This window comes from Arvicanthis niloticus, chromosome 2 (genome assembly GCF_011762505.2).
Source record: "Arvicanthis niloticus isolate mArvNil1 chromosome 2, mArvNil1.pat.X, whole genome shotgun sequence".
NCBI classification, from domain to species: Eukaryota; Metazoa; Chordata; class Mammalia; order Rodentia; family Muridae; genus Arvicanthis; species Arvicanthis niloticus.
This window is the reverse complement of record NC_047659.1, coordinates 6,720,130-6,746,951: the sequence shown is the minus strand read 5'-3', so window position 1 is coordinate 6,746,951 and position 26,822 is coordinate 6,720,130. Positions and strand designations below refer to the sequence as shown.

Sequence of the window (26,822 nt, the reverse complement as noted above, 5' to 3'; positions counted from 1 at the left end):
ACCCAGTTCACTGCCCAGTGACCACAACTCTGAAATTCTAGTCCCAAGCTGTATGTGGTACACAAATATCTTGTTAAATCACTCATATACATAAGCAAACAAAAATGTAAAAACCAAAAGAATACAAACAAAAACCTTCCTGCTTTGGTTCTTCCCAATGTGATAGACAGGTAGGACAGGGCTGGGTGGCCCAGGACCAGTGGGGAATTAGCCACACTACTATAACCAAAGCCTTAGTTTTCTGTGCAGCCCTGGACAAAACCGCTTAAGTTTAAAGCCTGCCTGGGCTACCTAGCAAGACAACTGTCTCAAAACAAAAACAAACTCCAAAATAACAAGCAAGAAGGGAGGGAGAGAGAGGCAGGGAGTAACAAGGGGAAAAGGAGGGGGAGAAAGAGAGAGGGAGGGGGAGGGAAGGGAGCTGACCTCCTCTAGGCTGGGCTGGGCGGGGCAGGGCCAGCCTTCACAGGGAGGGAGGGAGTGCCTTTCACTGAAGTGGGGGCGGCTTTATTAAGAAGGCTGGAGAAGGTTCACAGAGATCTACAGAACCGCAGAGGGCCAAGCAGCCTGCATTACTGACTACACTAGCAGGTGCTGCAGCTCCTGCTGGGGGAAGGGGACCTCTCTAGGTACCTGTGGAGCTCAGTCAATAGAGCCATCTGCAAGTCTCTCCTCAGGAGTTCTCTGTTTGGCAGCAGTGGTGACCAGGATACAGCATTGCCAGCCCTGCTGCCCTCCCCCCAACCCCCCCCCCCCCCCCCCGCCCGCCCCAGGAAGAAACAGTAGAGGCAGGCAGCCTTGGAAAGAACTTTTCTATAGGACCTTGATGTCTTCCAGGGACAAAGCTTAAGCTCTGTCCTTGGGCCACTAGGTTTTCCAAAAGGGCAACTGAGGAGAAAAAAAAAAAAAAGAGCCCCCACCCCCACCCCTTTGAGACTGGTTCAGTGGCCCAGGCTGGCTTCTAACTCTCAATGCAGCTGAAGATGACCTTGAACGCCTGATCCATCTTCACCTCCTGGCCAGGATGCCAGGCCTGTGCCACCACGTGGAGCTGGAGATACAGGACTTATGCTCTCAGCATGCCCAGCCCAAGGACTCTGCTTCAAACACAAACTCTTCTGGTTAAACTGAGAGAATGTCAGACATCCTGTAAGAAGCAGGACACAGAGCCTTGCCCAGGTATAAAAACTTTATTGTTTACAAAAATAAGTTACAAAAACCAACCAAGCATAACCAACGTAACAGCTCATGGAAGCAACAGACCCAGGGGCTAGCACACAAGGAAGGGGCAGACCATCCTCCTGTGATGCAGATGACAGTTATTCAGGGAGAACAGCGACAGACACCTATATGGTGAATGGGTCAGGCTGGTCTGGGGTCACTGGCGGCAGGTGTCATGGAAAGCTTCCAGGGTTCGGAAGTCTCTCCATGTCGGGGGAAGGCCATCTTGTAGAAACTTCCCACAGCGCTGGCACGGGGCCTGGAACAGCTTAATGTAGCTTCTCAGCCAGGTCTGAAAAGAGGTAAGACAGAAAAGAGAGAAGGGATCAGGGAGCCCCCCTCTTGGAAGGCCTAGTTGCCTAAGGATAGAGTTTAAGCAGGCTTTGACCCTGGAAGACACCCAGGGTCTTTTAGAAAAGCTGTCTCCCTGTGACTCAGTTCTGATGTCTCCTCCCTACTGTCCAGAGCTGAAGTGCCCCCAAGGCTATCTGGCACCACTGCCGGGTTCCCTGTTTCAGCTGCTTCTACCCTCTCTCTCTCATTCTGAGCAGAGGTACAGGCACATCTCAGTACTGTGAGACTATCAGGGCAACGTGCTCTGAGCTAATCTCATTTCAGAGGTTGTCCCTCTCTGTCATGGTGGGGCCTAACACAGCTGGGGTGGCCCCAGAGTCACCAAGTAACATAAGTAACAGTCCAGTCGCCCACCTTGAGGTTGAGAGCTGAGGGCTCCCAGATGTTCTGCATAAGAATGAGGCTCAGGTAACTCAATTCTCCACCTCAAGGAGACTCAGGGGCATAAAGGCCCAGCAAGCAGACCCCACCAGCCACAGGCAGGCAGCCCGGAGAGCCAAGCAAATCACATAACTCACTCCCTAAGGTGTCAACGAGGGGACAATAACCTCTGAAGAGGTTACTGATGCAAGTAGGTCCTGAGGGGCGGATCTAGCCCACCCACAAGCTGGTGTTTTGGAAAGAAACCTGTGGGGTTTTGGAAAGAAAACCCCATCAGGGTGATGGGTGGCAGTCTGCTCTGCTGCACAACTCCTCCAGTGCTGTCAAGTGCAAAGGAAAATGTGGAGTCCTGTCAGGCAGACGTGTAGCATGTGGACCACTGAAGGCCGTCACGTGCTCACTCCTCAGCATGGGGAAGGTCTCTCTGCATCTTTACGCTGAGCACCTAGTGGCATCCCCCCAACACCATGCAGTCAGTTCTCAAGCCAGGCTTATGTCTTGTGAGGAACAGCCTTTCTCTCTAAGAAGCTGTGACCATAAGCTGCCAATCAACACTCCTTGTGGTAACTACTGCTCAGACCAGCAGGCAGGAACACCAACAGCCATGGTAGCATGGAGACAAAAGGAGTTTCCTGGGCAGGGAAGGGCAATGGCTAGTGACGCTAAGGTGGACTGGCTGCAGGGTCTGTGGAGACTGCAGCTGGCTACCTGACCAGCCCTGGGGAGAAGTCCTGATGACTCCGAGTAACACCCCCCCCCCGAGATTTAAAAAGGACAGGGCAGGGGAACTACAGATTCATCCTGTCGCTCCTCCATGCTCAGGTCCAGCCATAGGGCTTGGAGGGTTAGTGCTACAGTGCTGGAAACTTCTGTAAGGCCACTTCTGTGGCACTGCTTGTCCCATTCTGATTGAAGTCCCAGGGATCACCTGGGACGGGCTCCCCAGATCTCTCCCTAGCTGGAAGGTCTGACCTGAAGCCACTTACCATGAAGGACCTGACCACGACGTCTGGCATCTGGGGTAACTGATAGTGAAGCAGGGCAGTGGTGGCATGGTCTGTCACCTAGAATGAAGGACAGTTACTGTTAGCCAGAAGCTGGTAGCTTCCTAAGTGACAGTCCTGCTGGGATCCCCCTGCACGCCTCCTCCCCACACCTAAATTAAAATCTCAAATAAGAAAATTAGCAGAGTTGAGACAGGGAGGAGGCACTGCAGGTAAGAGGGTACAGGGCTGGAAACAGGAAGAGTATGGAACATTCTGGCAACTAAACATCTGGACAGGAAGAAGCATGAGAGGGACAGGGAGACACTTCGACAGACAGCAAGGGTGCAATGATTTCATCCTGTCTCCAAGCTCTTCACTTAGGCTCTGCCCTGCCAGCTCTTTGAAGGCCTGCCCCTTGCTCTGGTCCTCCTCCCCACCAGGCTTCCTGGCCTTCCCAGCTCTTCTGGGGACCCATTCAGGTCTCCTGACTTCTCAGAAAGGTGGTAGCAAGGCCAGGGCCCAGATGGCCTGAGGTGCCCAGGAGGCGCCAGGAACATAGGCACTGTCTCTTGACCTTGATCCCATCACTCTCCCTGGGCCTCAATAGCTCATTTTCAAAACAAAGGGGCTAGTCAAAGACCCTAAGGTCTGGCCATCCCCAAACTAGTTAAGAGCTGACTAGTGAGAGGTTTATTAAAATTAATGGTTTATCTGACTGTCCTTAGAAACTCTTAAAAAATTTAAAAACATTTTCTTTTTTACTTGGTGTGTGTGTATGTGTGTGCTCTTGTATGTGGTGTGTGTGTGTGTGTGTGTGTGTGTGTGTGTGTGTGTGTAAGAGCATGTGCCACAGAGTGATGGCAGGGAACAGCTTGCAGGAGTCAGGTCTCTGCCCCCACCACATGGGTCCTAGAGATCAAACTCAGGTCGCCAGGCTTGGCAGCAGGCACCTTTACCTGCTGAGCCATCTCACAGGCAGTGGAAATTCTTTTTTTTTTTTTTTCTTTTTTGTTTTTTGTGAGACAGGGTTTCTCTGTGTAGCCCTGGCTGTCCTGGAACTCACTCTGTAGACCAGGCTGGCCTTGAACTCAGAAATCTGCCTGCCTCTGCCTCCTAAGTGCTGGGACTAAAGGCGTGTGCCACCACTGCCTGGCTGGAAATTCTTGTCATTACAAATATATTTAAAAACAAAAGAGAACACGCCAGATGAAGTCATTAACTCTGAGAACAAAAATCAACACAGGCCCAACATGCGTGGACTTGCTAGTCCCCAGGCTCAGTAGGATACTGTGACACACTAGCTGGCAGGGCCACTGCAGCAGCAAGGCAAACTCTGTGGGCAACTGGGAGGGCCGATCTAGGCCAGGGGCCAGTGAGGATCATCCTCAAGTTATACCACAGCATGAGGGCAACTGGCCCAGGATCCCCCAGTGTCCAGAGGCAAATTTAGGGCCAGATGGACTTTAACCCATAGAGGAGGTTGTGGCTCCATGCTTCAAGGCAGGGGAGAGGACAGGCTGACCAAGTTCTTCTTCCCCAGAGAGCTCAGTGCAGCATCCTCCCTGCCCTCCTCCTCTACCCCCCAACTCTGCCCACCTCTCCCCACAGCCTTCCTACATGATGCTGGTTCATGCTGTGTCCCCAGGCCTAGAACCACAAGGCACACATACAGCAGGTACCCAATGCATACGGTAATTAAAGAGAGGACTGTGGAAATGCCCACTCCTGGGGACAGCACTGCTCTCCCACAGAGACATCCCTGTGCCTGCGCTGCACAAGCCTGAGCAAGTCTTTCCCTGGGTGACTTTCAAGATAAGCGTACTTTCCCCCGTGCCAGGCCTGCTTTTATTTTAAGCTCCCTGACAGACAGCTTTCTAAAATGAGCAGTAGTAACCGTGACACGGCTGTGGTGATGCCGGGGAGACGAATGGGCTGTCTTTTTACCTAAAATGCTTACCTAAGTGATGCTGTTCCCCAGTTCCAGGCATGGCTACTTTCCTGAGATGGGCGCTGTCCACAGCACGAACTCTCCAAGGCCCTCTGGAGAGGTCAGAGCCATCTGTTCACCTGCTGGAGCCTTAGTTCAGTGACCCAGAGGAACATCCAAAGCAGGGTTGCTTGCTTGGATGAAGTTTTTGTGTTTCTTCCTTCTCAGTTAATACAGACCACCACATGAAATTCTCAAAGCCACAGAAGCTACAAACATCCTCACAGGTGACCATGTGAGAGGGTCTGTGTCCCACTTCTAGTCTCCACAAGCATGTGAGTCCCTGTCTAGTGGCTGACATCAGTGGGAGAAGAAAAAGGTTCTCTAAATGGGCATGCCCCTGTAGTGTTCCTCCACAATACCTGCTTGGCCCCTGTAACCTATGAAATTTGGGACCTCTAGCCAAATCTGACAGGACTGTCTCTGCAAATGCCCCAAGCCTTGAACCCAGGCCCTTTATCCTACTCCTGGCCTGGCTTCCTGAGCCTTATTTGGGCTCCTGTTTCCTGGCTGGACGACTATGGTCCAGGTGAGGGTCTGAAAGGTGGTCTTGTAAGTGTGGTGCAGGGAAGGCCTGTCCATGTAGTTGAGGTGTACAGGCTAGCCAAGGGGACCAGCCGAGTTAATGAAAAATGATTTTCTGCAGATATGGAGGAGCCAGGCACTCTCTGACTTGGCGTCTGATTCCCAGGCAGGCACGTAATCAGACCGGCCATTCTTGGCGTGCCATCTGGCTGAAGCCAGCCTTCTTTTCAAAGAGTCCCATTAAAAGTACTCCCTTTAACTGTCAAATGGTGGCAGGTTTTGCTCTGGCAACTGATGTGGTTGGTCATTTAGCCTCTCAAAATCCTACCACCGATCTCAGCAACATTTTAATAGAAGGAAACAAACCAGCTGCCTTCTGAGTCTCCCCAACTTCTTCACCGGCTCCACTCCCAGTTCTCTGATTCCCATGGCTGAACCCCCAGTACCAAGCAAAGCTCCAGCTCCAGCCATGCACTCTTCCTAGTCCTCAGAGCTTTAGTCCACCTTCAATGTGTGTGTGTGTGTGTGTGAATGTATATATAAAATAGTTTTACACTTTCAATAACAAAGTTGTGTTTTGTTCAGCACTGAAGATGTAGAGAAACCATGGCAGTGCAACAGAAGATTGCTACTAACTAGTGTTGTGAGGACCTAGGTCTGGGCCGTTGTGTTGTAAGTGAATGATGTTCCCTGGAGATAAAAGCGGCTGCTCAGAGGGAGGCCAGGGAAGAGCACTAATGCTCCTGAGAGACCAAGGCCAAGGAGGATGCCTTGCTGCAGGTTGAGTGCTTGGTTGAAACAAAGCTTATGAAAACATCAAAGTGCTTGGAACCTAGGGAGAGCAGGCAGGGAGGGGAGGGCGAAGCAACACTACTAGACAGACATGGACTAGGCAGGGTACCATGGATGGAAGGTGGGAACTCCAGAAGCCTTGCTTCCCCTCACTGCAGGGAATCAGAGGCCCAGCCTGGCTCCTGGTGGGTCCCCATCTGGAGAGCCAAGACAGCAGGCTGGGTTGACTGAAGTTCCCTCTGCCTCAGCTCAAAGCTGTGAAAGTCTTTGTGCACCCAGATGGAGGAGAACTGAGCAGGGCTGGCGGTGGGGGTGGGTGGGTGGGGGGGTGGGGCAAAAGGACTCTTTCACAAGACCTTGGAACAGCTGCCAGTCAGCACTCTGGAGAGGGGCTGCCAGTCAAAGCAGTCTTCCTAAGTTCCTCTGTCATACTGAGGTGCAGAGTGCCCCGAGCCTCTCTTCCAGGCTGGAGCTGTTTTAGCCACAAAGAAAGCAAGCTGCGGCAGGGGCAGTGCATGTGGGTGGGCAGCCCTCTGGGCTACAGGCTCACTGTTCTATACCTGGTCCTGCCCTTCCTAGGAGTAGAATGACCTTGGGCATAGACTCCACGGGTCAGGAGAGGGACAGTATCTGACCTCACGCAATCTTCATATCAGTGACAGTAGAGGGACATTCCAAGGGCCATTTGCAAGTCAGGGAAGACTGGGAGCTAAAGGGACTTCCTTAGGCTAGGTGGTTACCATGCAGCAGGGCAGGGCTTGTCCAGCCAACCTGAATTGAGGGTCTGACCTACACTCAGTAGGCTTCCACTGGAGGACTTCTTGGGTGAACAAGTGTTCTGGGTGGTGCCAAATCATGGAGTCTCCCCTCTCTTAGGGAGAGGCTGGGACAGACACCCGAACCTTGGACAAGGTTCCTTCCTTCCTTTCTTCCTTATTAAAGCCTCTGTTTATTTTCTGCTAACAAGGCTCACTTTCCCACTGCACTGGTCAGGGGGACAACCGAATTCATCTCCTGCCCGTGTTACACGGGAGCAGTGGGGTGAGGAGGGCTGCAGTTCAGTGTCTCAAAGGAAGTACAAAGCATAGAAGGTTGGGGGTCCTGGCAGTAGTGCAGAGGCCAAGTGTTCCATTGTCCAGTGATGAATATAGGACACACTCTTCCTCGCAGCCCAGGTGCCACAATAACTAGACCCTCAAGGGGAAAACCAAAGGCCACAGTGGTGACCCAGGAAAAGTTTGGAGAGGGAAGGCTCTTAGACTATCACAGCCCAGCATGCTTCCCCTAAAAGGGAAGCGTCTGCAAAGTGAGAGGATAAAGACAGTCAGCAGCGGCCAAGGTTAGGGACGTGGTCTGCAGCAGAAACCCTCGGCTGCGCCTTCCTCCTCCCTCACTTCACTTCCACACGGCTCTAATTTGGGGTGGCTGTTTTTCTACAATGAGAGCCCTGAATGTCTTCAGAGGCTCGGGGAACCTCTCAGGTGGGAGGCATTACTTGCAGGAACCAGACCCAGCTTTTAGAAGTTGTTGAGGGGTGCTGTCTAAGAGCTCAGGATATTAGGAAGTGCAGGCCACCAGGGGGCAGGACAGCAGCCCTAGGTGAGCTGGCCGCAGCCTCCAGCAATCCTCCATCCAATGCTCTTTCTAAAGCAAGGGTTACTGGACAGTTTCATCTATCCATAGGGCCAAATGCCCAAGGCATGTCCCTGCCAAGCTTGGGGGCTGTGGCCGCTATAAATAGCATTCCCCTGCGAGGTTCATGAGCAGGGGAAGGAAGTACCCAGTAACTACAACTGTTTAAGAGAACTTGGTGGTGACTAGTCTCTGGCTTCCCTCCAGGAAGCACCAGCCTCCACATGCATGCTGTAAGGTAGACAGGAAAGTGACTTGGTGGAGGGTGGGGAGCCCAATTGATGGGGGCTGGCCTGGTGCTGGTCCTGCAGGTCCTCAGTGTAGGTTCCCAGTCACTCATTGCCAACCCTCAGGTAAGGAGCTGTACCATCTCTGGCCCTTTCCAGGGGTGACTTTAATTTTTTTTTTTTTTTTTTTTTTTTTTTAAAGAGAGGATCTTACTCTGTATCCCTGGCTGACCTGGAACTTACTATGTATGCTATGATAGCCTCAAACATACAGGGGTTCACCTCTCTCTCCCTCTTGTGTGCTGGAACTAACGGTGTGTACTACTATGCCAGCTATCACCAACTTAAAAAAAAAAAATAAAGACAGCAGATGCCAGAGCAAGAAAGGTGCTATGTCTCTGCTTCACTCTAGGTGCCCACCTGATGCCTTGATGTGATGCCATCTTTCTAAGGCCCTGGCTTTGCTAGCTTCTCTCCCTAGCTCTAGGTTTCACCAAGACCGGAAGCACTGAATGTGCCTCTAATGTGCTCATGCCTTCCCCCAGCACAGAGTACAAGCAACCTTAGGAGGGTAAAGACGATTTACCACTGTGGAGGGGCCAGCGCAGGCATCTGGGGCTCCCCAACAATTTTAACAACAGCAATCCCACCCTTGGGAGGAGAAGCCCCAAACAATGCTCAAGTGTAAATGATTTGTGGGCGGCTCTGGAGCCAGCTATGGGAGCTTGGTGTGTGAAGGGCTTAGAGATGGCAGCCATGCTAGGATCCCTGCACCAGCTTTAGGATGAATCCTAAAGGCGGCTTTAGAAGTCTTCATTCTATGAAAAGAGGAGTCACCATTATCTCAAAATTGAAATGCTCTGAAGTCCTCAAAGTGGTGTTGGGGGCCATGGGAGCATTGCAGACAGAAGCTTCTAAAACATGGATGAAGGCACGGCGGGGCGGAAGCAGGGGATTTATCACTTATTATGCAGCTCTAGTCTCTAATCGGAGACAGGATTTGTGTGCCACAGGCTCAACAGGCCTGGGGGGCCTGAAGAGGAAGCCCAGAGGCCCACAGGGACTAGGGATTACTCAGGCAAGATCGATATTCTGCTTTGTGTGATGAAGGAGCCATCTGTATGGGCTCTGAAGAGCTTATCGCTGTCACTGGGGCCAGGTCATGCTGGTCTGGGACTTCTGGGACACGATCAGCAGGCTAGCTGGGTCAGAGAGGAGAGGTAGAGACAGACCCAGCTGCTCCATCGGGTCTCCAATCCCTTGCACATCTTTGAGATCAAGCCCTGCATTTGAGAAGTACAAGCCTGCAGATGCAAGACAGTTTCTGGCAGGCACAACCTGTGTCTTCCAAAAATGAGCATCTGAGTGAGGCAGGCTACAGTAAGCCTTTAGAGTTTCAGACATGATACCACTGATGTCTGGAAGAAGCTCTCAATTCCCTGGACCCAGGCAGACTGGCTGTTGATGGCCTTCATGGATGGCTACGTGCTTAAACACCCTAGCATAGATTGCTGCCTCTCCTCCTTTCAGCCCGCCACTGACACTGCAGTGACCTGTGAGCCTGCCTAACCCAGCACTGCTTTCTGACCTTGTCTGAAACACTCTTCTCTCTAGGCCCTTTCCAGTACTGACACTCAGTCTGGTGGCTCCCTGTCCTGACTGGTACCTGGTGCTTAGGGCTAGTTCCCTTGTGTGTACTTCCACAGCCCTCTGGGTAATTGAGTCTGGCACTATGTCCAGACTTGAGAGCAGATGCTCCATCTCCAGGCTCACTCTCTGGGAATGAGGCCACCTGGGCTGCATTTGTGTCCCTGGGCCAGCTTTGGACATTAGAGAGCAGTATGTCTCTGTACTGGGCACCACACAGTAGTAGGACCCAGACTAAGGGATTAAGTGGGAAGGTCTCAGGCAGCTGGAAGGGAGGAGAGCCCAGGAGCCTGGGAAAGCAGGGACACCACAGTCCTCTTGGAACCAGGGAACTCTCCAAGGTTCTGACCAGTGAGCACTTTCACATAGCAGGGTTGAGAAGAGCCACATAGTGGGTCCTTGACATTTTTTTTCAGGATTAAGAAATCGAGACTCTTCTTTAGATGAGAAAAGTTTAACACTTTCCAGATGGTAAGATGCCAGACTGCCGCTGGCTGCCGCTGGAGGTGACACAGTGATACCCATTTCTCCATCAGATATGTAAACAACAAAGCACCGGCCATTGTGAAGTCAGGACCAGTGCATCCACTGCAGGCCATATAAAATTGGTGTCACTGGAGGGAGGTGTGGTTTCAGGACAGTACGTACTTTCCCAGGTCCTGGCCTATCAAGTTGCTCAGTGAGTATAGCTGGCAGCTTTAATTCTTGTGTATTTCACACCAAAGCTGCCCACTCTTTGGCCAGGGAAAGAGGTATCAGGGCCAGGAAGACGGAGGAGGCTTTGGTGGGAGTGGTTGGGCTTGCCATGGTAGCTGGGTCTTTAGTTTAGTTTACGAAAATACTCCCTTAAAATGGTGACATGCACGGGCTGGAGAGATGGCTCAGCAGTTAGGAGCACTGACTGCTCTTTCAGAGGTCCTGAGTTCAATTCTCAGCAACCACATGGTGGCTCACAACCATCTGTAATGGGATCTGATGCCCTCTTCTGGTGTGTCTGAAGACAGCTACAGTGTACTCATATATATAAAATAAATAAATATTTTTAAAAAAGTAATGCTTCTCTTTAAAAGGTGTGTGTGTGGGGGGGGGCATGCACATAGATGGCTACAGATTCCAGGTACCGCTGTCCTCAGCCCCTGTGACAGGTACAGAGGCAGCAGCAGCAATAGCACATGCCACACACTCTCCAGGAAAGCTTAGTGCTAAGCCCCTCACCATGGCTGATCTTCACAACACACACCCCATGAAGGAGGTGTGATCTGTTTCACCTTTGTGCTGAGGAAAGAGCCGAATCCTACACAGGACAAATTCTTGGCTGGAGATCCACAGCACATCAAGTGCACAGCCCAGGCTCAAAACTACACAGTCCACCGTGGAGAGGAGCCGGGAGCCCTGTGCAAGGGAAACTGGCCAACAGGGAGCAGAGGAGATGGAGGGGCTTCCTCAGGAGGAAAGGTCACTTTGGAGGCAGAGTAGTAGGGATCATACTTTATATGTAACCTTCCTGTGATGTCAGCTCCCCTCACAACATGCTCTCTCCAGTACAGATGAGCAAACTGAGGAGGCACAGCCAGGACCTGACCACCTGCAGATGGCTCTCGCTGGAATAGTCACTACAGGGAGCGTGAAGGGGAGCAGCCAGACCTGGAGTGTGTGGACTAGCAGTGCTGGCAGCTTGAGCTGTGGGATGAAGGCAAGGGGTCCAGGAGTGGGAGGAGCCAGTATCTCAGAAGCAGCTGTCAGATCTGATGGCCTGTCCTGTGTCCCTTCCCTCCAGGAAGAAGGGAACAATCGAGATCATGAATGGCTGCCCATGACCCCTCTAATGGCAGAAGCCCACAAGCCACTTCTCGGGTAACTCATATGGGGTATAACCATAGAGGCCAGTGGGCTGGCGGGGCCTCCCTGGGTCTGTTTGCTACACATAGCTGGGTGCATGTGAGCACTGGAGCTGTGAACACACTGCCCAGCAGGGAGCCTGAAGGAAAGGGGTCAGGCCCATAACAGGCAAACAAGTGAGGACACCTGCTCTGGGAAGAGACACGTGTGGGTATGGACCCTCAGGGAAGGTGGTGGCTGGGGCTCTTGGCAGCCAGTTCAACCCAAACACCTCTTCCTCTTTCCCTTGGCTCTCAGGCCTGGGTGGATGTTTAGCTAGCCCTACCAGCTGGTGGCTGGTCTACCAGCCTACCAGCTGGTGGCTGAGGGCATGGCACCCTCTTCGATGATCAAGGGATCCTCTGCCTCTCTTTTCTACAATTTAACAGCCTACTCCCAGACAAATGCACACCTTCCTCGTGTATGCTACCACCAGAAACCTACCTGTCTACATGAAGCTGTTCATCTGTCCTGGTACTTGTGAAAGCTGTTCCCTCAGCTCTGTCCATTTGGGACACACTTGTGAATGTCCCTTTAAGTTCAAGAGCCTCTGTGGTACAAGGGCTGGGTAGGGTGTGGCCTGAGAGTCTCACCACAACCTCTACCTCTCTAGGCTTTCAGGTGTGGCATCCTTACCAGGGGTTTTGGGTTGAATTATTTTTTTGTGAAGAGAAATGTAGGAGGTTGGCAGGGGGACTCAGAGACTAGTTAGTGAGCCTCCCAGGTGATGTGAGATGCTATAGCAGGGGCCAGTGCCCAGGTCACGCCCAGCTCAGGGCACTGCGGTGGAGTAATGGCCACGGCTAAGAGTGGACTTCCGGGGCCAGTGGCTAGGTTTTGTTCCTACCCCCAGGAGGGGACATTGGCTCCCCAGGGACACTCTCTTTCTATAGCCCCACCCTGTCTGTCTGGGGCCTCTGCGCTCTCACCTTTCTCTAAGCCCTGCAAGGACTTCATGCAGAGTGACGGATGCTGGGAGAAATGCACACTGTTTTGAAATGAGGGGGTTAAAGGTCAAAACAGTGAGTGCCCCAGCAGAGCTTAAATGGCAGGAAAATCCGAACTTGCTTGAAGCCTTTGCTGGCTCTGTGGCTCTGGCCTTTCAGAGGATCCCCTTATTTCTGTATTTCATTCTCTGAATCCACACTGCTGGAAACTCACTGGCTATAAAAAGCGGCTTCGCCCTAGGATGAAGTGCAAGGCGCCTCTGGGGTAGTGCGGTAAATGACAGGCACCTGTTGGCAGTCACAGCCTCACAGCAAGCTGTCCCCCAAGCAGCCTCTGCCTTGCACTTGGGCACGGAGTCTAATGAGTAAGATAGAAAAAGGCTTGCTGACAGTCAGTGTCCTCAGACAAAAGGCAGGCATTTCACTCCTCAGGACTGGTTTGCTATAGAGCCACATGAGCGAGTCTCTGAGGGACTTGAGCTCGGGCCTCTGGACAATGTAACAATGGCCTGCCTTCCACTGCCCTGGCTCCTGAAGTAAAAAGACACGGGTAAGTTTGCTTTGGCTCTACAAGGCACTGGTCCCCTTCTACCTAGAGGGAAAGAGCTCTGGGGCTTCCTGCCCTCCTAAGGGTACCTGAAGCAATACAATGGTGCCAGGAAAGGGAAGGTGCCCTTAGCAGTGGGTGGTGGGGGTGGCAGTTCAAGTTCCTTCAGTGGCCAGGGAGTCTCAGCTCAGAATAGGGTGTACTAATGCAGTCTACTCTAAGTCAAGCTCTTTGGGAAGTGGGTGATTCTGCCGGAGAAGTCCCCTCACACAGGGGACAGAACTTCCTTGTCACAGTGAGCCGCCCTCCTGACCCACAGGAACTTACTGCCCTGGGCTAGGCTTTTCTCAAAAAAAGAATTTGACCTTGAAGCCCATGGTGGCTGTCTAGCGGGTGGACAGGTGCAGGAGAGTCCTCTCCATGCTCTGTCAGCACCTACCACCAGCAGAGTCAACAAGCACACATGTGGGGACAGGAAGACAGAGTGAGAAAGGGTGGATCCTAAAAAGCAAAGCCAACCAACCCTGTCATCTGATGCTGTGAGTCCCACACTAACTATCACTCAGAAGGCTGTGCAGGACAGACTAGCCTTGAACAGAGTGGCCCCAGCTCTGACGTCTCTGTGGAGTGGATTGTGGGAAGGAAATGAAGCAGGATAACACATCCTGCCCTTGGGACAGGATGCTGGATGCACCTTCTTCCTGCCACCAGCCCCTTCTGCAAGCTTGGAGCACAGGCTCCCTGATGTGACATCACACCACACCCATACCAGGGAAAATGATTGGCTGAAGCTTTCCTGAGAGGATTAAGATGGACTCTGTAGAACATTATTTTCTTAGATAGCCCTCCATCAGGGTCAGCACTGGACGTTAATCATTTAGATATAATAGGGCAAAAGAGAGATGAGGAAGAACCCAAAGTGTCTGGGCAGTGGTCTAGGAGGGTAAAGCACCACCACCACGTGGGTCAGCCCATTCTCACTACTGCAAACAGGCCATGTAGTACACAGGGAGACTGGCAGGCCCAGGCATCTCTCCAACTGTCCATTTTAGACTCTGCCGCTGTGTGTGTTTGCAAGATCAGACAAGGACTGCATGGCAGGTTGTTTCCAGGGAGGGGTGGGTAAAAACATGGTAGCACAGTCTAAGTCTGTGCTTCAGAAAGTCTCCATTTCACACTCTGCCCGAGTCCCTGATAAGCTTCCCACATACAGTCATGGCACAGAACAGTTTTTAAGAAAGCATGGCAAGGAGGCTCCACTCTCAGGAAGGGTTCACTAACAAAGACCAGGTTCTGAGCTGCAGGATGCCAGGAATCCTGCAGGGCTTGAGGAATCCTGAGGGTCATTGTGGGGTCTGGAGAAGTAACTCATTACTGTGCCACAGAGGGCACACAGGTAAGGACCAGGTTAAAGGACAGACAAACACCAGTTTTCATGATGCTGACTGACTCTTCTGGTTTTCTTTTTCTTTCTTTTCTTTGCAGTCACAGAGGAGGGGGAAGATATCAAGAACAACATGGAAAATACTCATGTTCATAGCTGAGGTGGCACCTGTGCCAGCCATGCCAACTATGTGAATATCCCCAGCTTGGTAGCTTAGCAAGCATGCCGAGCCTGCACAGGTCCCGGGCACTGAAGGCTGGGCGTGGCATTCATAGTTCCTTTCATTCAGCTCTGGGCCGGGGAGTGAGGCTATGTCCCATACCGTTATGTTTCAGTGAGGTGATGGAATGCTAGCAGACCTGGGACAATGATGTTCTCAGTTAAATGATGTTCTTGCTTTTGAAATACTTTGAGCTCTATGCAAGAACTGCACAGGTGGCCAGACAGACTCTGTTATAACTACTTTCCTCAGCACTGTGACCAAACCCAGTAAGTGGAGCGATGGCTCATCTGGGCTCATTCTGAGGGCACAGATCCACACAGAGAGCAAGGCTCAGCAGCAGGTGGCTCTAGAGCTGCAGAGTGCACAGTCGGGACTCCACACCTCCTCAGCCCTCCCCAGAACAGAATGGAAGCACAATCCTCAAGACCTGCCCTCCAGCAGCCATTTCCTCCAGGCAGGCCTGACCTCCCAAGTTTTAATTTTTCTTGAAATAGTGCCACCAGCTAGTTCAAACACATAACTTTATGGGGCACAATTTACATTCAAACCATACTGACTAATGATCTTATTTAAGTCACCTTATTGGGGCACACACTTGGTCAGCTAGCCTAACTCCACCTTACATGGCAACTGCTCTCTTAGACCACTGATGACATCTTCTGAAGCCCTGATACCTGTGATGGTTCATTTTTGTTAACTTAACTGGGTATAGAGTCACCATGGAAACATACCTCTGTGTGTGTGTGTGTGTGTGTGTGTGTGTGTGTGTGTGTATGTGTGTGTATGTGTGTGTGTGCGCGCGCACTTGCACGCAGATGTGGGCCATGCCATTCCAACTGCTGGGTCCCATATTGAATAAAAAGAGGAAGAGAGCTGGGTCCCAGCGTCCTCCCTCTGCTCTCTGAACTGTCTCCCTGCTGGCTCCTTACTTTAACAGCTCTGGACAGCTCTGGTTTAGGTGCTGCTGGCTTTTCTGATATAGGTGAAGCCTTGTTTCAGGGCAGCACACTATTCAGGTGTGACAAGGTCATGACTTCTGAATGCTCCTGTGCATGAGACCCCCTCAGGCTGTGCATAGGACTGCAAACAGGACTGTGGTTATAGTGGTGAGAAGATAGCCACCACGGCCCCTGCTGACTGCATCCTCAGCAAGGAGACTCTTTCATGGAGGTGAAATGTTGGTGATCTAGACAGAAGGCTGGCAAACAAGTGAAGTTACCCAACTCCAAGGAACTGTTCACTTTAAAATGGCTCACTTTATATTATGCAAATTCTGCTTTAATTAAGAGAACAAAAAAAGCCTATGCCTCCTGGCATACTTTGGGCACAGCTTACTCATGGAAGAACTTGGGCCAAGTGTCCCAGCTGAGTGGTCCCTGAGGTATTTCTTCTTACCAAACAGAGAACAGTATTCACCTGAGAACAGTATCCTAGCCTGAGACACTTGCCTGACCAGGGCTCTTTAAGGTTCCTCATGGAATCCTCCTGAGCACTCTGTCTATCCTCCTCTGGTCATCTGGCACAGTCCCTGGACAGCCTGTCTACTTGTGTCATCTCCCTGGTATTCCCGGACCTAGCACAGAGCCTGACAACAGGAAAGGGCACTGCAGAGAATCACTGCTGTCCTTGTCAAGGGAACAGATGAGACAGCAACTGTCGGGCCAGTCCAGAGCACAGGGTACAGGGCTGCTGCCTGTGGGGGAGCTGGCCCAAGTGTCTGGGGTGTGTAGTGAACCTGCACACCCAGTGGGGCCACGCTATGTTAGGAGCTTCATGCTCCTGGAGCTGAAAAACTGAATTCTCACATAATTTCTCATTTACATTTTTAAAAAATCTAACTTTTATGTGCATGGGTGATTTGCTTGCATGCATGTCTGTACACCATGTGTGTGCAATGCTCTCTGCCCTCAGAGGCCAGAAGAGCACACCTGATCATCCTGGCACTGGAGTTAGAGAGAGTTTGTAAGCTGCTTATATGTAAGCTTGGAATAAACCCAGGTCCTCTGGAAGAGCAACAAGCTTTCTCAGCTGCCGAGCTGCTTCTCCAGCCCCATTTCTCAGTTTTCTTAACAGTTCTTTATGGCTTTTGAGGAAAGAGCCAAACAAGCAGTCATGGGGGCAGGAGGCAAAGTAGAGTAGGCAGGGTTGCACGCTGCCTGCTTCTCTCAGCCAATCTCTATGCACTTGGGCAGACCACAGGGTCTGAGAAACAGCATCTCAAGACTGGGCAGAACTTAGAATCATCTGAGAGTTTCTGCCTTGATATAGTCTACACTATACACAGTATATATACCGGGTGAGCATGCAATCCTCTGGGCTCTAATACTATAACTACCATTATTACCTCAGAAACAAAGTAAGTCCACCACTCCAACATGACCTCTGGTATCTCTTTGAGGCTACTCCCCTGCTCCATCCTCAGGTAACTGCCAATGTGAGTTACGCTCCCAAGCTATCTGCTTCCCCGTGTCATATAAATGTACGTCAGGTTTCCACCCCCTTCTCTTGTAGCCCAGGAAGTACCTGTGCAGGAGAGGCCGACCTCAGACTTGATTCTCCTGCTTTCACCTTCTAAGTGCTGGGATTACAGGTGTGCATCACCATGTCGATAGAACCCGGGCTTTGTGCAGACTAGGCAAGCATCTACCTCGACTGAGTCACAGTTCCAACCTGTCATTTCCCCCTCACTATTTAAATAGCCTGTGAGTTGGGCAAGTTTATACTCACAGGCATTCGTAGTTTGCCATGTCTCCTGAGTAAGATACAGAGGAACGCTTACCTTCTGGAATACTTGATAGTTGGATTTGGACCATATGTCTAGCTGTTGGGCAGAGAGAGAAGAATCAGCATCAGTTTCAGTCAATCCAAAGAAACCAATCGGTGACAGGGTGGGCCCCGGTGGCAAAGGCCTGCCTGAGGTTTTCTTTACCAACTTCCAGGTGACTTAAGGAATGGAGTGAAGGCTGTGCGGTCATCTACCTCCAGTCCCATGGGCTGAGGCCCTGCCCACGGTAGACCTTGATTCTCTCTGAGGCTCTTTATCCCTAAAGTGCCAAATCACCCAATGTTCTTTGCCTGGATCGTCCTTCAACAAGCTTGCACATGGCTCCTCTTTCCTTCAGGCTCAATGTCACTACGGTCAGGAAGGCTTTCCCCACTTACCAGTCAGAACATTCTTCCTGACATGCACTTCCTTTTCTTTTTGAGACATTAGTTTTTCTAACAGTAAAGACCAACCAACAGACTGTGAGCTCAGTGGGCAGAGGTGGTGGGCCTGGCACATGGCACGAATCAGTAGGACATTGCTGGGTAAAGAGAATCAGCAGTAAGGAATAGTACTCCATGCTAGGAATCCCAGCGGACTTTCCGTACATGCCTTCGTCAGTCTCCAGAATGACCTTGGCTTTCCAGATGAAGAGGGAGTTCACCTCTCACAGAAGGCATGCCAGTGTCATCTGGCTACTCAAGCCTGGCTGGCACTGGCAGCCCCTGGGGAGGTTTTTCTGTATTTTTATTTATTCTCTCATAGTTGCATCCCTATTGCCGATTCCCCTCCTCCACTCCTCCCAGGTCCCCACTTTCACCTTCCCTCTCCCCAGATCCACTCCTCCTTTGCTTCCCTTCAGAAAAGAACAGGCCATCCAGGGGTATCAACCAAACACAGCATAACAAGTTCAATAAGACTAGTCACAAACCCTCATATCGAGGCCGGACGTGGCAACCAGTAGGAGGAAAAGGTCCCAAGAGCAGGCAAAAGAGTCTGAGACAAGACCATGCCACTGTCAGGCAGTTTTGCTTTTTTAAGTTCCGCAGTCATTGCTCTCCCATCTGGCTGAGTGTGGAGGGCTGAAGCCAGCCTGTGAGGCAGCTCCTTGTTTGCTTCTCAGCAGCACTCCTAGAGTGTTCTGGAACTGGCTGGGTTAGGAGGTCCTGATCTAAGGAGACTGGATTGCACACACAAGGAAGCTTGAGGTCCCAGATGAGATGTGGGTGGAGCTCAGGGGAACCCGTCCAGCCCACCCCTGCTCCCACTAGGGTCTTATGCACAGTGCCTCAGTGTCTCATACATAACTGAAGCCATTTCTGTTTTCCCCCAGCTTGCTCGGTAACCCATACAAATCTGTCTGCATGTTTCAAGACTTCAGACAAATGATGAATGGCAAACCCAGAATTCCTCTAAGACAGAGACTGCAGGGGCTGGGCTGCCACTCACAGGTAATGACAAGTGAGGAAGTCCTCTGTGTCCCAGAGTTGCTAGACAGGTGACTTTAATATAATGAGGTCAGGAGCTGAGCAAATAGAAAACAGCCAGTGAATGGTTCTCCTGGTCCTGCCTCTGGGGTTGACTGGTGGTCAGACTGCAAGTCTGACCTGGGGCAGCTCAGGCCTGTGTGCTGTCACATTGATCTGGTGCACTAGGGCACAGGGAAGTGGCTGCATGGGGACATGCCTCTGAGCCACAGGAAGTTAGTGTGGCACTTCAGAGTCCTTGCTGTTCTGAGGAAACACCAAAACATGGCTTTCTGAAGAGTCCTTGGAAACTGGAAGCTGGGTTGCACCCTGGCATGCATTCCTTTCTCCAGCTCCTTTTCATGTGTGATTGGTTTCTTATTAAGTCTCAGGTGCCCAACCACCTTACATGCTCAAGGGCAGAGTGACTGTCAGGGTTACCTAGCCCATCTCCAGAGCTGGCAGATAACGTGGATCTTTGATCATATTGGAAAAATGTACCCTACCAACCATACCGTATCCCTCTTGCTACAATCCCATGACCTCCTAACAGCAATGCCAAATTGCCTCCTAGAGAGGCAACATCAAACTTCAACCTCTGTCTCCTTTAAACCAGTGGACAGGAAAAAGAATCTGAAACATCTTTCAGGCATTAGAGGTTAGCAGTATGAAGGGTAGCTGACAAAAACGGTTGGCTCAGTGGAAAATGACGCCTGCTGCTAAGCCTAAAGACCTGAGTTCAATCCCCAGGACCCAAATAGTGGAAGGAGAGAACTGACTCCTGCAAGCTGCCCTCTCACCTCTGAATGCACATGTTTATTGACAGAATAAATAAATGTAAAAGAATGCACACATTTAGTTCCCCATATTCTCTATTCTGATCCTCGCCAGCCTGTGTGGGTGGAGTCAGGCTCAGGTGACCTCAGTGCAGTGTTCAGCCCAGGGTTTACGGAATGCAGCATTTAAAGACTGCCCAGGGACTGGGGGGGGGGGGGGGGGGAGGTGTACGGGGGAGGGGAATGACTTTGCACGTCTTAGTTCTACCCAGATCACGACGCCAGGGACTTTAATCACTGTTCAGGAAGAGCTGCATCCATTTGGGAACTCGGAAGCAGCTTCTTTCTCTCGTTTCCAGCACTGTTGACACCTCCTACCTGTTCACAGCACACACAGCACACAAGGACACCAGTCACAAAGACACGGAGATGGGAGTTGCACACATTAAAGTTACAGACTTTACTTAAACAATTATCTTAGGAGACTTTCAATATCTATAAAATCTACCAAGATAAACAAACAAACAAAACAAAACAAAAAAAACAAAACAAAAAAACCTCGAGAGAAAAGATCAGATGCTTCATTAAGAACGGATCTGAAAACTGTGGATATTCAAAACCCACCTTGCCTATTCAGAAGTTTTAAATAAGTCATCCGGAATGCTAGAGGATGATTCTACCATCTGGGACAGCAAGGCCCTGGACAATACCATCCATTTACCTGGCACATAAGGCCGAGAAAGGGACCCATTAACAATGGGCTCTCTTTTTGCTCTGAACCTGAGTCAGGTAGCATATACCTGATCTGCTAGGTTTACCCCAGAGAAAGCCCTTTAAATGAGTTCTGGAGTCAATGCTCTGTCTCTCTTTAGGGCCAGGAAGGACTCAGAAAATCATTTCAGGAAGCCAAGACTGAGCCCAGTGAACATTTTATTGGTTCTCGCTTATTTGCTGCAAAGGCAAGCATTGTTAACAGGTTTTTTGCTAGTTGCAATATTAAAAAGGGAACATAATGGAAGCTGCAAACCTTCAGTGAACAAGACACTATTTGAAACTGGGATGTCAGGTTGAGAGTGAACCTCCCCTCAGAACACTGGGCTGTGTCTGAAGGATTTGGAAGGGCCAAGTCAGCTGCCTGTGGGGTCCGGTGGGGAACCTGCAGTCCCAGAGGCAGCTAAGGGTGCTAGGGCTGGAGTGTGTTCAGGTGGGGGCTATTTGCAGGGCAGTGAAATGCAACCCTGCAGATGAGTGGGGTGCTCATATCTGTCCTTATGATAAGATACCAGGATACCCAAAAAAAAAAAAAAAAAAAAAAAAAAAAAAAAACAAAAAACCAAAACAAAACCAAGCTCCCCCTAGCCCTCAACTCTTAAAGCATGGTCTGATGACAAAGGCAAGGTCACCGTGTCCTTGCTGCTCTCTTACTCCTGCTGTGATCAGCAGGCCCCCTCCAGCGCTGATGCATAAGAGTGACTTCCAACACACAGATGAGGACACTGAGCTCAGAGAGCAGCACAGCTAAGGAGTGGGAGCTGAGAGCAGGCCTGTGACCAGAAGCCCAGGGCCCCTCCACAATGTCACTGCCCCACCTGGGGGGGGGGGTGTGCTCCTGCAGAGCTCAGTCTCACAGACCCAGGGCAGACCTGCTGCTCTGCCAATCATCGCCACTAACATTCATTTAGCAGTACTCAAAAGCGCTGGCAGCTTATCAGAAAGTTATCAATTCTTTATTTCATTTCAAAAGGCGGCACACACAGAGAATTTTAAATGATCTAAAATGGACACTTCCAAACGAAGCTCCTAAGCCGAAGCAGGCCTCAACCTCTAAAGGAAACCTCTAAAGGGATTTCTAACTTGCAAGACAGATGCGTCCTTCTGGGTTAAGGATACAACTGGGCACTGGTGAGGGTTTTCTCTGCAGCTGCCCAAGTTCTCAGAGCCATGGAAAAGTTCTGTGTGGTTGGTCATCTTCTTAGGTGTGCTCACCCTCCCAGAGGAAGAGGGGAAACGAGCCCTCCAGGAGAGCATGCTATGCCTCGATTATTCTTCAACTTTCACTTTCAATCAGGACATGCATTTGTTACCAAAAAATTGCTGAAAGCACAACTTTGGGGTGCCCTCTGTACAGGAGCCCAGCTGGATCCAACTCCTTCCCCGGCTCTCACCCTTTTCCCCACAAGTAACAAGAGGCCATTTTTCTGAAGGTCGTCTGAACAATTTCAAAGGCTATAACAAATCAAAATGTTCCCTGCATCTACTATCAAACGAGGCTGATGCCAACACTTATTAGAGAAATCAGATTCAAGCTTCCCCCAACCCCTTCCACCCAAACACACACACACATCCAACTTTGAAGTGGGAAGAATGCAGGATCAGAAATTACCCTGGAGACAGCTCTGGCTGTCTTTGAAGGTTCCCTTTGATACAGCCATTTCTTTTCCTCTCTTACGCTCGAAGGCTAAAAGCTGCCTTTTTTATTGATATGGGGTAATTAATGAAGCTATAGCATTAACATAACCTAAATCCCCTAATAAGATAAATTCAACGGAGACGCTTCTATTTTTTCCATCCATTCAGCCTGACTGATATAAAATCAGGACAATGGCCAGGTGTTCCCAACCCTGCCTGTTAATATGCTGAGTCACGGCCTCACTCCCTGATTGCAGCCAAGAGAGGTCTGAAGTCTGAGCAGCAGTTTTATTCTTAGAGGAATGAGGGTACCAGTGCTTGATATAAAAAAATATGCATCATGGGTAAAGAGACAGGGCATTAAGGTAGTGGCTGTTACAGCAAGGTACAAGTGGACAGTGTGTGGGATGGATGTTGGTGGGAAAAGCTGGCTGGAAACTGTAGGTGGGGAGAGGGGATGGCTGGCCACTACCTCAGCACTAAAGGCAATGTGTTGGACCAGCACATGGGGGACAACCACACAGGGGCAAGAGATTAAGTGCATGGGAGGCTTTCTGAGTCCATCCAGTGCACCCAAGGCTGAACTCCACAGCAGAACAAGCAGAACAAGCAGAACAAGCAGAACAAGCCCTGAGCCTGGGCAGCAGTTGAACAAATGCAGGGCTGCAACTTCCCAACAGCAGAAATGCCAGGAACTCTATCCTGCAGACCAGGCCGTGAGCTCCAATGGTGTTTTCCAAATCTGATTTTTGTGTGACACAAGTGTGCCCACTGCAGGTTCAGCACTCAGAACTGGACATTTGCAGTGTCTTCTCTTTTGTAAAGTCCTTAAGAAACTGGCACTACTGAAATGGTGAGGAGCAGTCAGCCTCAGGCTGGCCGGCCCACTAAAAGCTTCTCTATCATTCGAGGCCTGGCCCTGCCAGTCTTGCTTAGTCTTGTTTTGAGGTCCCTACCTGCTATGTGGGCCCATGTGCAGAGGTGCAGAAGGGATTAAGAGACCCCTGCCTAGTATGAGCACAGTGAAGACAATGCCCTTTAGACCTGTGAAAACAGCTTAGTCAGGACCCCACCACACCCAAGGCTGCTGACAACCTGAGAACCAGAGCCCAGTGACATCACTCACTCAGGATAACCAGACACAGAACCCCACGATGCCAACTATGCTCTGCTCTGCGTATCTGGAGAGATGACATCTTGATCTACCCTGTGGCTGGAAAGTCTCCCCCAGGATCCTGACCCTTGACTCAGAGACTTCTGTTAGAAACCAGATCTGATCTTCAGCTAAGATATGTCACACGGGTGAGCAGCCCTGAGGAGATAGGCTTAGGACCATACTTAGAAATTCTACTGTGGCCCTTGTGTGACGATCCTCAGCATAATATAACTTCTGTTATACTAGCTACATGCTCTACATCCTTGTTTGAGACAGTGCCCCACCACGCTCTGAGACAACCCATTCTCAAACCCAGATTCCCTCAAAATGCCAACTTTCTGCTGTAGAGTAGAGAAACAGCAATCTTTCATGAGGAGGCTGTGTATATGGGCTCATGTGTATCCCTTTACTCTGATGGTTTATGATTCTAATGCCTGCTGCTTCCCGATTCTTCATGTTTCCATTTCAGCTAAGCAGTTTTGCCTCTGGTCTACCCTTAGGACATGGTCACAGGACTCATTCACACAAGCAATTCTCCACCCTAGGTTCCAGCCCTGTTCCAAGAGGACAGGCTGAGCACTGGGAGTGCATGAGAGTTACTCACTGAGTCAGCTAAGTTAGTAGATGGGGCTGGCAGGAGGGAAGTAGGGGGAGGGAGAGATGAGCCCAGGGGTGGAGTAGGAGAGCTAGTACCTAGGGAGTCAGAACAGGCAAATGTGAATTACCAGCTCCGCTGTCCTAAGGCCATGTGGTGGGCACCAGGGCTGGGGAGTGGACAGGACACATGTAGAGAATGGAGGCAGGTAGTAGGAGGGTCAGATCTCGCAAAGGTGTCTGGATTCTGTTCCATAAGCCAGACCTCAGAAGCATGTTGTACAAGCTGCAGGTACAATATGCTCTGAGGACAAAGTTGGGACCACAAAAGAATTTGGTGACCTTGTGAGAAAATATGTACCTCTTAAGACATTCATACGGCATATGTATAAACCAAAGACTCTATGAATGTCTAAACACACTTAACTTCTTGGCTAGGGTAGAGAGAGGGGATGCTCAGGGGTGGAGGGAGCACTTGCTTTTAATTTGTGAGAGGCTCTGGGCTCTATCCTTGGGTCTGAAAAAAAAAAAAAAGATAGCAGGGAACTATCTGTAACCTAAGGTTTCTTAAACTTGGGTGCATGGGCTGCTCTGTACCTAAAACCCACTAACACCTACCTCTTGCTCTGGGGCGGCTGTTCCAAGTATACTGGGATGGTGATAAGCAAGACAGCCCTATGTATGCACGGGGGTTATAGGGAGAGTAACTGGTGGGCTGAGGGCAGGGACACTGGAGCCTCCATGTGAGCAAGAGCAAAGTCAGATGGGCAAAGGCATGGATGCTGAAGCAGGGGGCAGACAGGGTCCGGGGTGTGGGGCAAGGTAGAGGACTTCAGAGAGGTGACAGCCAGCACCTGCTGACAGCCCAGTCCTCATGGGTGGCAGGGAGGAAGGTTTAGACAGTTGGGTGGTGGTATAGTTAACCAAGACCAGGGGCATGAGGAATCCAAGATACGGAGATGAAGTGGCCCAGACAGAAGGAGTGATTTCTGTGTGGGCAGCATGACTGAGGACAGGTAAGGGGAGTGGGTAGAGGGAGGAGAGAACCCTGGGGAAGAGGAGTCAAGGAAGAGATGGGAAAGAACAAAGCAGGCTGCAGCAGGCCACCAGAGTAGCCTTCACGAGGGACACGGTAGAGAATTTCTTGTCTTGAGTGCAGCATAAAGTACTAGTGCTCCCCAGTGGAAGAGTGTGGGTGTCCCTGTGTGTGACTGTGGACAATTGGGGTCTGGTCAGCAGACCCTCACAGCTCGCAGAATCTCCACTCCTGTCTGAATGTGGAGTGTGGCTCATCTGCATCCTGACTTGGTACCGCTGCAAGCACTCGTGGTGCTAGTTACAGCCTTTCTCTGTCCTCAATCTCCAATCCCTGCCTAAGTATGACTACAGCATCCTCAACCTGAAGCTTGAAAAGACCCATGCTCAGCAGGGGCCAGGCTTCCTGGGAGGTGTGCACAAAGCCTGCCTGGCTTCTAGATTAGACCAGCAATCAGAAACCCCACTTGACCCAAACAGAATTTAGAATCCCACGGCAGCCACTCCCACCAGACCATCACACTCACTCTCCACTCTTCAAGGACATATGGTTTTTCCAGAAAGATAAAGAACATCTCCCAAAAAATGATTTGCTAGCAATTGGGAGACCAGCGCAAACCAGGCAGAGAACTTGGAAGAACAATCACCACGTGCAAATGCTGGGTGCTTTGCTCACAAGTCAACCTTAGCACAGCATGGGAACATCTGTCACCCGAAAAGCCACAACTAACCACCTGCTTCAAGAACTGTCTATTCTCATTATAATATGGCCATTGAGTGTCAATTGTTGTCACCAAACACATTGAAATGTTAACATTTGAAATGAGGCAAGCAAAAGGTCCCAAGAGAGGAAGGGGAGGGTGTCTCAGGCTGCAGAGTGACAGGGGGAATGTGGGTGGGTCTGTGGGGCAGGTGCTCATCACGCTTGGGAGCAGACACAAATGAAGGCTGCCAGCTCTCATTAGTGTCCTCTGGTGCTTTCCACAGAGCCAGATGGAGACTCAAGAAACTACAGGTCCACTACAGTGAACTTTCCAGGGAAGCCATCACCTGGGGACGCGCCTGCCTTCTCACCTCGGCCCTCATCGTGTTTGGCTGTGGAGAATAAGCCTTCTGTGAGACAGATCACTCGTGGGAAGAAGCTGCTTTCTGCCTGCCGAGGTATTTAGTGTGCAGCTGATACGTGACTTCCCAAGGGCCCATTGTGAGAGTCAAGGAGAGTGAGTTGTGTCAAACTAACTTGAGGCTTCCTCACGGCTCTAAGAAAAGCAAAATGTGGAACCCTGGGTTACTGATGTGCTGGCTGACTTGAAAAAAAAATCTATTTCCTCAGAAGACATGTCTAATGAGGCAACTGGGGTCTAAGGTGCTCAATTAGAAATTCAAGTGAGGGCATCGGCCTCGCCGTGAGCAGCAGAGGTTTAAAACAGCAAGTGGAGCGAATGAAAATAGTTTTTGTCAAAGGTTCCCTTTCATGCTGACTAGTCTGGATCACTCCAGTGCTGATTTGCTGGTTATTAGTATCACTCACCTGGAACTCTGTTCTGGGACAGAATAAGGAAGAATCCCCCTCCCCCAGACTCCAGGCCACTCACCTTCCCATCCTCTGTGTAGACGCTCTCATTATACCCCTTCACAATCGTGCGATCGATGAACAGGCTCCTCATGACCACGATCACTTTCAACACCTTCCCCAAGGTCACCTGTCAAAACATGAGTGCACACACGTGAAGGCTCAGAGTCAACATGCATGTCACACAGAGCTGGGCAGGACGGTGGAGGCAGGGACCACTGCGTATCTGTCCTCATTCTGAGTGAGGCAGCAAAGGACATGGGGAAGGCTAGGTATGCATGACAGACCCAGCCATGGGCAACTGGTCTGTAACTGCAC

General features: G+C 50.7%; 1 protein-coding gene across 1 annotated transcript in view; it reads right to left on the bottom strand.

The window, feature by feature from the left end:
• Positions 1 to 1,175: 1,175 nt before the first annotated feature.
• Positions 1,176 to 26,822, bottom strand: part of Med27 (mediator complex subunit 27) — a 181,055-nt gene continuing 155,408 nt past the window's right edge. The window contains exons 5-8 of the mRNA XM_034495275.2: positions 26,527 to 26,634; positions 17,511 to 17,552; positions 2,943 to 3,020; positions 1,176 to 1,513 (exon numbers count right to left, since the gene is read on the bottom strand). Coding sequence (XP_034351166.1) covers positions 1,379 to 1,513; positions 2,943 to 3,020; positions 17,511 to 17,552; positions 26,527 to 26,634 — 363 coding nt within the window. The 3' untranslated portion in view covers positions 1,176 to 1,378. The remainder of the gene's footprint in view (positions 1,514 to 2,942; positions 3,021 to 17,510; positions 17,553 to 26,526; positions 26,635 to 26,822) is intronic.